The sequence below is a fragment of the Pimephales promelas genome, chromosome 17 (genome assembly GCF_988280905.1).
Source record: "Pimephales promelas chromosome 17, fPimPro1.hap1.1, whole genome shotgun sequence".
Classification (NCBI taxonomy): Eukaryota; Metazoa; Chordata; class Actinopteri; order Cypriniformes; family Leuciscidae; genus Pimephales; species Pimephales promelas.
Window position 1 is genome coordinate 16,133,952 of NC_142785.1, and position 12,039 is coordinate 16,145,990.

Below are 12,039 nucleotides of genomic sequence, written 5' to 3' on the forward strand. Positions count from 1 at the left end.
TCCAAGGAAAAAACCAACAACAAGTTTTAATAAAGGGCACTAACACAGTTCTTAGCTAATATCACTAATACGTAGGAGCAAGGAAACGAATCACAATGCTAGGCAACTAGCAAAGAATGTTCAAGCTTTCTGGGAAACAATCACAAATACATCTCTACCTTAAATAAATTGCCTACAACATTTTGAAACAGATGACTGCCTACTTACTTAGGTCTGATATCCAAGAAATAAGAATGAGAGATGAGGAAAAGAAAAAAAAAGTATAGTGAAATTAGCAAGATGATAAAAAAAAAGTTTAGTGAAGTTTGTGTAAGTGCAAGTCTTTTAAGGGGGGTACCAGCCTAATACCAGACACAGCCATTCCAGATAAATCAGTTTAGGGGTGCAATAACATAGTTATTCCAGTTGGTAATGGTTAGATAATCATATTTAGACCATGGTAGCAGTAGAAAAACAGTCAGTTTACCCTCCTTCACTTCTCCTGCCTTCCTGAACCTCCTAGAAAGTCCAGTCTTCAACAAATGTGAGTTAGATAATAATCAAATCATGATAAAAGTGGATATTTGGTATTCCAAAAAAACGTCCTGTAATATTTATGAAATAATGACTACAAACACACCAAACAAGATGAAAAGCTGTATATTGTAACTTTTTTTTTACAGCTTTTGAGATTGGGACCATAATCTGGACCCTCAACCTGGAACACCATCAACAGAAGCCCTAGCCCTAGCCTTGCAAAGCCATAAAATCAGGTTATGTTGAATCACATACCAGATTATCTTAAAGGGTTAGTTCAACCAAAAATGAAAATTAAGTCATTAATTACTCACCCCCATGCTGTTCCAACCCCGTAAGACCTTCGTTCATCTTCGGAACACAAATAAAGATATTTTTGATTGAATCTGAGAGCTAGATCAGTCCTAGATAGACTGCCTAAGGGACTGGCTCTTGACGGCCCATAAAATCATTAAAGAAAAGGTTTAAATATTCCATGTGCCTACAGCGGCTCAATTATAAGTTTATCAAGCGACGAGACTATTTTTTGTGCGAAAAAAACATAAATAACGACTTTATTCCACTATTCCATTACTTCCTTATGGGCGCATGCGCGAGAACTGAGACGAGGATGTTCTCATTCGTCTACTTCTTGTTACCGGCTGCTCACCGCTTAGGAGTATTACCGCCACCTACCGTATAAAATGATGATCCATATATAAGGCGCTCCGGATTATAAGGAACACTGTCGTTTTTTGAGAAGATTAAAGGCTTTTAAGTGCACCTTATAGTGCAGAAAATACGCAAATTGAAAAGCGTATGTACAGCGCGCATCTTCCTCTGCTTGTAAACAGAAAGTTTTGCGCTTCCAGCTATATCAGCACGTCACCTTATACGGTAGGGGGCGGTAAAACTCCTAAGCGGTGAGCAGCCGGTAACAAGAAGTAGACGAATGAGAACGTCCTCGTCTCAGTTCTCGCGCATGCGCCCATAAGGAAGTAATGGAATAGTGGAATAAAGTCGTTATTTATGTTTTTTTCGCACAAAAACTAGTCACGTCGCTTGATAAACTTATAATTGAGCCGCTGTAGGCACATAGAATATTTAAACCTTTTCTTTAATGACTTTATGGGCCGTCAAGTGCTAGTCCCTTAGGCAGTCTATCTAGGACTGATCCAGCTCTCAGATTCAATCAAAAATATCTTTATTTGTGTTCCGAAGATGAACGAAGGTCTTACGGGGTTGGAACAGCATGGGGGTGAGTAATTAATGACTTAATTTTCATTTTTGGGTGAACTAACCCTTTAACAACCAAACAAAAATTTCTATTCACTCAAATTGAAGTTCTTGTTCTAATTATATAACTGAATAATTTCCTAATAACTATTTTGCTTTCTTGTTTAAAATGGCAATGTGGTTAGAAAAATAGAACTAATTTATTTATTGGGGTTTTTTTTGTTGTTGTTTTTTTTACTTTTCAGTCCATCAGTCAGTGTTTGGAGACATTGACATGTAACGTTATGAAGGTAAAAAAAAACTTACATGGTGCTGTCTCCAAGCTCTTCATAAAGATTGTTGGTGGCAGCACCTCCGGATTTGCCAGTAGGAAGCGCCATTTGGATCCTGGCTGTTTTTGCACATTCTGCCTGCCGTCTTTAACAATGAAGTTAACAAACAAGTTGAGCAAAATAAAAGCACTGGCCTATGTAATGAAATATTTTCTGGACATTTAGCTATTTTGGAGTTTCTCAGATAAAAAAACAAAACACAGATCAGTGGTTCTCAAATTGTGGGCCGCAGACAGTAATATAATAATAATAATAATAAACAAAGCTATGCAAATAATAACATTCAACTAAGCATATAATCTTGCATAGTTAAGACTGCACAATACAATACAAAAAATTGACAACTTTTGGCATCAACATACATATATATATATATATATGTTGATGCCAAAAGTTGTCAATTCAAATGGTATTTTGGCTAAAATGTATCTAAGATAGTTATATTTTTTGTAAATGTCACCCACCATGGACAGGTTGCATGATGTACCCTCATCTTTGGAAAACTAACAGAACTACACAATATACAATAAAATACATCACAGGCTACATTAAAAACAGGCTGCAATGAGGATAAACATAATTTGTGCTAACATAAACAATTAGAAACTATACACTCAAAATTATTTTTATTTTTTTTGTTAATACATTTGTTTCACTGTTGTTGTCGTATCATTGAATTTTGTATAATAAGCTATTTAGGTAGTGTTGGGTTGCTATTTGGTTTTGCATATTCAATGTAAAATATGTCTTGAAGCAATATCATTTGAGAACCACTGAATAAAATAATGCTTGAGAGTTAGGATATATAACCAACATATAACCAACCATGTGTAAATATCATTACACATGCATGTCTCAGTATAATACTTACTCTTTGAATCTGAAATTGGTGCATTGTGGAAAGAAGAAAAATGAGATATATTAGACGATGACACTTATTGCACAGCAGTATCAGTAACAGCACTGCAAAAATATATGGTGGATTTCAGCCACAACATTAATAAATCTGCTCCCCGTTTCCCATAAGTATGAATTATCTTCATCCCAAACTAAACCATCAATGATCCCAGAATGATCCTTATATCTCTAGCTCAGATCCAGTCATTTCATTCCTTAATTCTCATCATCAGGTCTGCCATATGGCACTGGCTCAGCTGGAACAACATGTAAAACTCATCAAATAGAGACAGTTTCCTTATATTTATCTCTCACGGCCTTAATTAATCTTCTTTCACACCGAAAAAACCCCAAAACAAAACACAAGACCAGGCAGCCCTCAAAGGTGTTACCAATGTGAAAAGAAAGAATGTGGGTAGGTGTAAATGTTCCACTGAAATCCCAGCAGAGGGAAGCTGCCTGCTTAAACAAAAAGTCTCTAACTTTTTGAACTTTACATTTTTTTAATTGATGAATTAGTTTCTAAGTGGAGAAATCTTTGGTCTGAGCAGTCTTTCCACTGATTCCCTCATACCTTTTCTGTTAAAAAAACTAGAAAAAAGGCAAAGAATTACAACAGATGTATTGTTTGATGGCTATTTTTACTAAACATTATTATTAAAGGCCATTTTTTGGGATTTGGATTTGAGCTTTAAGGTGTACTGGACTATAATGGTGACACTCACTGTCGGTAGGTGATGATGACGATGAGAATGGCTGGGATACAGCACATGATGATGATGACGGCCAGCGCCAGCAGGGCTCCTTCGGTGTATCCAACAGACTGAACCGCCTTCTTTACGCTCTCCACCACATCCGGTGTGCGGATCTCCAGAATGCGTCCTCCGCGACCTAGGTAAGGCTGGAACTCCTTATTGATATCCAATAACTTCCCATCTAAAAACCTGGGGAAACCAAATGAACAGTCACATACAGTATGTGGTCTTACATAATGCCATTCGATTAGTTCTGCAGATAAATCTGGCAATAGAGATCTCACTTGCTTTTTAGCCAATCAGTGAATGACTAATCAAACATATTTAAAATTCACTTTTATAATAAAGTTCTAAAATATGTCCCCATTTTTCCCCCCATTTAAATGCAATGTAATGTGCCAATCTTATGCATAATTGGCTACTATGAAAGCACTATTTCCAAACATCATTCATTGCAGACAGAACGTTAATAAAAAAGAAATGTTGTCTATATTAGAAATAAATGGTTTTAAAGTGCATTACAGCCTAGAATTCACTATTTGCCCGTACAAGCGTTAGAAACAGTGCTGTCTGAGCAGGATAATTACTGTGACAAGACAGACAATATGGCTAAGGATTTAATCACAAGTCTCATTTTTTTATGAAAAATGAGAAAATGTCTAAAAAAAAAATATAAACACACACTCCATCTGCTTTATCATGCTGCTTGGATAACAAAAATGGGCAAACATAAATGCACGTCATAAGACTAACTAATGGCTAGGGATGGATGGCCTCTTAAATCATGCTATGAGCAATTTTATCCCTGATACACGCAGCACAAAATAAATGATTATTCATAACAAATAAATAAGTTAGACATCAGTGCAGACTGGTCCAAAATGAGCCAAGAGAGCCACAAACAGCCAACATGCTTCATCTTGTAGTTGATAAAAATGAAGTCATATTTCCACCTCCAGTAACAGAACAGAATATCGGGACACAAGTGCGGGAGTATTCTTATACATAGTGTTACATTTTTCAAATCCAAAACATGTCCACTTGATGCACCAACAACATTGCTGTTGCATTTTTTAGATGAGTAGTGCTCTGCATTTTCACATTAATCCATTTAAATAATAAAGCATTCCTGTCCATTGATTGTATAGCCACACAGACACAGTATCACAGTATCGCTCTTAAAAATAAAGGTTCCAAAAGGGTTTTTCCACAGCGATGCCATAGGCTGACCATTGGTTGCCCCAAGAACCTTTCAGCAAACTAAACTTTTTATTTGTATGCAGAACATATAAAATAGCCAAGGAACCTTTCTCCACAATGAACAAGCTTAAAAGAACCCTTATGTTTAAGAGTGTATAAAGGGTAGATGTATTTCAAACGTTTAGGCGAACAAGTTACAGGGAAAGTCAGTTTTTCAACTAAAAACAGCGTTAGCTAAAATTAGCCATTCAATTACACAAACACAGCATATGGGCTATATGCACATAAGATCCGCATTTGACGCAGGGATGCTCGTCCATTTCCGGTTGTGGAGATTAAAGCGGAGGAAAACCGAGGAAAACGGGATTATGGCAGAGTCTTCAAAATTTACTGTCCTCCCGTCTTTGAAACGAAACGTGAATACGTTTAGATGTAATTTTATATATAGTTATGTTTATTTAATATAATTTTAAAAAGAAGCATAAACACAACAAGGGGTGTCTGTTTTATCTGTTTTTGTGACTAACGTTTCTTTAGTATAACCATGGAGTATAAAATTCAATATAAATTCTCGGTATTGCATTGGACTCCACGATCGGCGGAAGTTATCGATCATCCTTACACCTTCACCGGAAATACCGCTGTGCATAGAGCCCATTGGGGGAATGAAAATGCTAATTTTTGAAAACGATACAGTTATAAGTTGGGTAAATTGGATGCACTTACTTGAAGAGCTCTTGTCTTGAGAGAGCTCTGTTGGTTAGAGGGTCAATTGCATAAACCATCAGGTCAGATTTGGAGTAGTCCTCCTGTTCATAACCCTCACCAAAACGTCGAGGCCCAATTGATTCCACGACTACTTTAGCTCCTGGGATCTGGTCCTGGACGTAGCGCTCTAAAATCCTGAATTAAGAAACAGACAGAAGATGAGAGATCTACAACAGAACCTCTTGACATATCAAAGATTTCTATTTAATTATTTTTCTATTTAATATTTTGCAACAGTCTATTCTAGTGATGCACAAGATATCGGCCACCATATCGGTATCGGCTAATATCGGTTCATTTTCATGTTATCATTATCGGCCCAATAGAAAAATGTGTCTGATATATTAAAGCCGATAAATAGTGTATTATCTCCTTCAGCTGAGACTCTTCAGATGCGTACTGTTCAACATAATGGCTTTGAATTGCTTGAAATATGATTGGAATCACTTGAAAAAAAGGAAAATATGGTTCAGTCTGTCATATCGGTTACATTAGAACATCATAATTATGTTGGGACGTGGCTTTTACTGGTGAGGCTTTTGTTTTTGTAATCAGGCTCTCAAAAATTACACACAAATTTGGATTTATATTTATCGGCCGATATATCGGTTATCGGCTTTCAAATATAAAGAATTATCGGTTATCGGTATCAGCCAAAATGTTAATATCGGTGCATCCCTAGTCTATTCATTTATAGTAAAGGAAAGCTCTACACAATCAGCCTAGTAAAGAATGTCATTTTCACAAAGGGCATGTCAAAAAAAGAAAAGGAAAGGAAATAAAAGAAAAGAAAAGAGCCAAAGACGTTGGACTGGCACAGGGTACACCAACAATTTAAAGAATGGATATGGACTGCATATGGACTTCAAAACCATGAACTTGGTCTGGAAATGAGAACAAACAACAAACTGAACACTGAATAAAACACATTGTGAAAAAAAAAAAAGATTAGAGGGTCTGCATCAAGTTTTTTTTTTTTTCTGTGCTAATTAGAGAGTCTCTAAGCCATTAATTGGTGGCCATATATCAGAGAAAATAAACTGACAATCAACCTCCACACGATTGCAAACATGCACAACAAACACTAATTGCAGTAATCACCGTAACTGGAGAAATAAAACAGGAAAAATTACACGAGAGCAACAATTACACTGCCTAAATCTAACCCAAAAGCTAAACCCCTATATTATCCATGTTTATCAGGCTGAACGGGAGCTATTTGGAACGCAGAGTTGCGCTGAGGACATATACAAAGCAGTGGCTGAAATGAGCTGTGTAATACAGTGTTGCTTCAAAGCTGGCGTCCTTGTCTCCCAGTAGGTGCCTTTATTACCCCTCAGCTCACATCTCAGAGCAACCAACCCTCCTCAGCCAATTACCTGCAGCGCCTCCAATATCCCCCCTACTCAGCTGCCGGGGGGGAATAAGAATACGGGACAAAAAAGAACAGAGGCTGAAATGATGACTCTAAAGGAACAAGGAACAGGTTTTCTGAGGAAACAACCTGACAAGAGATGATGAGGAGGTTTGGGAGAACTCAGGCTGTGAGTTATATTACCTGAGGCAGAAAATGTGTGTTAGTGTCTGTGTATATACTAGGAATATAAAGATGTGTTTATGTCTCTGTATTAGCACTGTACTATCTCAGCACTTTCCTGTCAATGTGAAAATGAATAGTCTCATCTTTTTGTCGTTCCAGAGTCAAAAGAATTTCCAGTTACACTTGAGTACACTTACCAGGGTTCGTACAGACTCTGTAAAATGAAATTCCAGGACTTTCAAGGACTTTTCAAGCACTACTTTTTTGGATTTCAAGGACTTTAATTAGCAATTATCAAACAATATCTTTATATTATTATTTATTTTTATTTTTTTTACTCAAATTACATACATATATGGTATGTTTCACTTCATAGAGATCAATCCATTGACCAGCGCAGTCAGGCATAGGAAATCCCCTTAACCATTGAAAATTATTATTATTTTATTTTATTTTTTTCATGAATATGCGATTGACCTGAAGAATGAAAGTTGTATCATATACTTTTATACTTAATAGCATGCTCATAGCCATTAGAAATAGCTCAAATGGCTAAAAAAACAAAATAAAATATTTTTAATTAGGGATGCAGCAACAGGTCCGATACCGCTACCATAACCGGTCCCTGAATTTTCACTGCATCTGTAATTTCTAAATGTATTAGTAGATAAACCAAAAGCATATAAATCATATTAGTTGGCTTATTTTGTTCAACAAATTTCTTTAAATTATTTTCATGTATTTTCAGAAATTTGAATTATCAAATGTGAAAATAATTGCATATTACTGGATACATTAAATTTAGATGGATCTTTTTGTAAAGTTGAAAATGTAGCTAATTTAGTCAAGAGCAGTGAGTAATTTATTTCTCCATTGTTTGATTAACATTAAAACAGCAGTGGGTTTATTAAACTGCTGTCCCTTTAAGACTGAACGTATGGACCCCAGTGGAACATGGCTATACGTTCACTTGAGATATAACTGACTTTGTTTACTAGGATACTCTTCAAGATGGGCGTATTTACATAATTTTGTGTAAATTCGTCCGTACAAGCGTAAGACATGAAAGACAATTTAATTCAGTAGGGCCTATTCGCTCGTTGAGAAGCTGGTTTGTGGGGCGCGCACTATTTATTTTGTCTTCATATGTCATTAATCTACTCTTATTATTTCTACTTGTTTAATATTTTTAGATGTATATTATGTTACGTTTTTCTTTTTTTATTTCTTTCTCTCTGTTCTCTTGTGTATATAGAGAGAGCTTCGGGAAACCATACCACATTTGTTGTGCACACTTGGCGAATAAATTGCATTCTGATTCTGATTCTAAATTTGTATGAGAAAGGGACTTAAGCAGTTTTTCACTATAAAATTTCAAAATTTTATTTTATTTTAAACAATTTCATTTTGATTTTTTCAAACAAAATCATGCCAAAATAAAGTTTGTTTAGAGGAGGTTGGTTTTAGGGAGTTCACTCCCGCTGGTAAATACTTTTAAACTAGGGCTGTGTGATTAATAGTGATTAACATGAAATGGCGCTTAAACCGATTTGACTTATTACAATTATGAAATCGCAAAGGCTGTAATTATTTTTTTATGCGCAGCTTGTCAGTGCCGTATGGACCTGTGATTCGTAGTAAATTCTGCTCCATCTGAAAGCACTGTGAGTTTCATTTCTATTAATCCTGCAGCCCTATTTCAAACTACCACTAGTGGCGATTGCATAATATTTGAGAAAAACAGCATACTGCTGCTAAGGTATTTTAAACTTCTTTTTAACCCCAAGTGAATGAGTGAACCCTTGGTATATTGGGACCTTTAAAGAGTTTCACAGCGTCAACATTCTGGGGTGTTAGGTAGGGCAATGTTTTATTTATCTTAATTTTTCATTAAAAAGGAGGTCATTTAGATTTGTGACAACATAAAATAAGTAAATGATAATAGCACAACTTTTAAAGGGTTGGTTCACCCAAAAATGAAAATTAAACGAGACTTCAAGAGATTTCCACGACGCATGCGCGAGAACTGAACTGAATTAGTTGAAGGAGATCGCAATTCTCGCGCATGCGTCGTGGAAATCTCTTGAAGTCTCGTTTCAGGCCAACAAGGAAGAAAAGGAATAGTCGAATAAAGTCGTTATTTTTGTTTGTTTTTTCGCACAAAAATATTCTCGTCGCTTGATAAACTTATAGTTGAGCCACTGTAGTCACATGGAATATTTAAACATTTTCTTCATTGACTTTCTGGGCCGTCAAGTGTCATTCCCTTAGGAGCCTATGTGATAGTGATTCGGCTCTCAAATTTAATAGAAAATATCTTCATTTGTGCTCCGAAGACGAACGAAGGTCTTACGGGGTTGGTACAGCATGGGGGTGAGTAATTAATGACTTAATTTCCATTTTTGGGTGAACTAACCCTTTAAGTAAACTATTTCTTTAAGCAATGATAAGTGCTATTCCCATGGCTGACGGAGGAAGGTAGGGGGTTTCTGGTAAGTCTGCTCTTGATGCAGATGTTTAACAGTTTGGGTCCTACTTTTATCTGAGAGGGTTTGACAGAATCAAGCAGCCCACTGATTTATCCCCAACATAAACATCTGCACCAGCAAGGAGTCAAGTACTCATGCATACATTACAGCTTCAAGCACTCTCTGGCTGCTCGGAATGTTATTTTGGGGAGCATGTCTGGGTGAAGAGTGTATTTGTACAGAAGGAGACAACGAGTTACCCAATCAGCTGATCCTTGTGCTGTTCAACTAGAGTGGGCGACACGTTGGATACGACCACCTGCATGTCCAGCTGGTTAACCACTGACACCTGGGAGAAAGGACACAGATAATCTCTAGTTAAAAAAGAGAGAATTATGGTGTAGCATCCTGTGGTTGAAGAAACTGGGAGACAGAAATCAGTCAAATTAAAACAAGGAACTTAAAATAAATTATGAACAATGGGCTCTATGCACGGCGTTATTTCCGGTGAAGGATTAAGGATGCTCGATAACTTCCGCCGATCGTAGAGTCCAATGCAATACCGAGAATTTATATTGAATTTTATACTCCATGGTTATACTAAAGAAACGTTAGTCACAAAAACAGATAAAACAGACACCCCTCGTTGTGTTTATGCTTCTTTTTAAAATTATATTAAATAAACATAACTATATATAAAATTACATCTAAACGTATGTACGTTTCGCTTCAAAGACGGGAGGACAGTAAATATTGAAGACTCTGCCATAATCCCGTTTTCTCCGGTTTTCCTACGTCTACACAACCGGAAATGGACGAGCATCCTTGCGTTAAATGCGGAACTTATGCGTGCATATAGCCCATTGCAGAACAAAGAGAGAACCACTGGAATATTAGTCACCGATTATGTTGTAGTCAATGTGTGCTTTTTGTTGTTCAATATACCAACTTCTGGTCACAAATTTGAGGCTTTTGGTCATTCCTAGGATATCTAAGTCCACTAAAGGAGGGAGGGCGTTCTGTCATTTAGCTCCAAAACTCTGGAATAGCCTTCCTGATATTGTTCGAGGCTCAGACTCGCTGTCCCAGTTTAAAACTAGATTAAAGACGCATCTCTTTATCCAAGCACATAATGCTTACCTTTTATTCCTCTGTTGAATCAGATCGAAAGCATTAATATTATGAACAGCAGCTATGCTAATTATTTCCCATTTCCTTTTCTGTTGTTATCTGTTGGAAAATGGCGTTTGTCAGCTCCAGTTTGTATCCAGCCTCTAACAGAGACTTCAGATGAGACCTCTAAACGCCTGTGAAGAGACGACTTCACGCCTGTGAAGAGACGACTCGACGCTAGTGAAGAGACGACTCGAGGCTGGCGATATGGTATGCCCAAAATTAATTAAATGCACCTTGAAACAATATGTATTGTGAAAAGCGCTATACAAATAAATTTGAATTGAATTGAAACAACTGATTATACTTGATGTCCTGTTAAGCTAAAAAAAAAATGTGTTTGATATTTTTAATGCAATGACATACAGACATTAAGTTAAACTTAAAGTAAGCGTGTCACCAAAAATAGTATTACCGAATGTATATGAGTCATAATGGTGATGAATCTCCCTAAAAACGTTCTAGAAGAATCACAAATGGAATTGTTAAGTAACATGTAAATTCCTTTAGCCTGTACTTAAATCAAGCTCTATACATGGAGCAGTCTAGCTGACATCACATAAATACCCTTATCTCTGCATATTTATTTAACTCAGACCAAGTGCAGGTTCAAGATAGTGAGAGCTATTGAGAGATTGATTTATTGGTTTAAATACTGCAGGAGCCCCTCAGCCCACAAAAAAATCGATGTCTCTTCTGCATCAGCTTTGGGCGTTCTTACAGGCAAGCTTACAGGGACTGTATTTTTCTAATCAAAATCAGCTAACGGAGTTGCCACTGCTGTAAAATCAGATGATGGATTGCATCTCAGGACAGATTAACTGCATTAAACTTGAATCAATCTGTTGAATGTGGGCCTGGGAATGGGTATTTAGAGGCAAAGTGTATAGTTTCTATCCTCCTTGCAAAAGCAGAATAGCTTCTCATCTGCAATCGTCCTGATTCTTATGGCACTTAATGATTCTGGTTCCTTTACAATTCCATTAATTATTCTTTTAATACTAAAAGTATTTCCTGTCTTCGCCATTGACGTTATTTTTCTTAATTTAAGACGCAACGATTCCCCGCTTTTTCTGGCTCATACGGTTATTTGCTATTACACATCTTCTGAAAGAATACAGCATCTCCAGATACAAAAACAAGCAAAGAAGATGATCTGTTTTTTTTTTTTTTTT

The 12,039-nt window shown here is 36.5% G+C and overlaps 1 protein-coding gene across 3 annotated transcripts in view; it reads right to left on the reverse strand.

The window, feature by feature from the left end:
• Positions 1-12,039, reverse strand: part of pcdh15b (protocadherin-related 15b) — a 310,069-nt gene that overhangs the window by 18,186 nt on the left and 279,844 nt on the right. For all 3 annotated transcript variants that reach the window (XM_089121979.1, XM_089121980.1, XM_089121981.1), the window contains 4 exons: positions 9,952-10,040; positions 5,642-5,818; positions 3,686-3,904; positions 2,038-2,148 (listed from right to left, as the gene is read on the reverse strand). In XM_089121979.1, the coding sequence (XP_088978105.1) occupies positions 2,038-2,148; positions 3,686-3,904; positions 5,642-5,818; positions 9,952-10,040 (596 nt within the window). The remainder of the gene's footprint in view (positions 1-2,037; positions 2,149-3,685; positions 3,905-5,641; positions 5,819-9,951; positions 10,041-12,039) is intronic.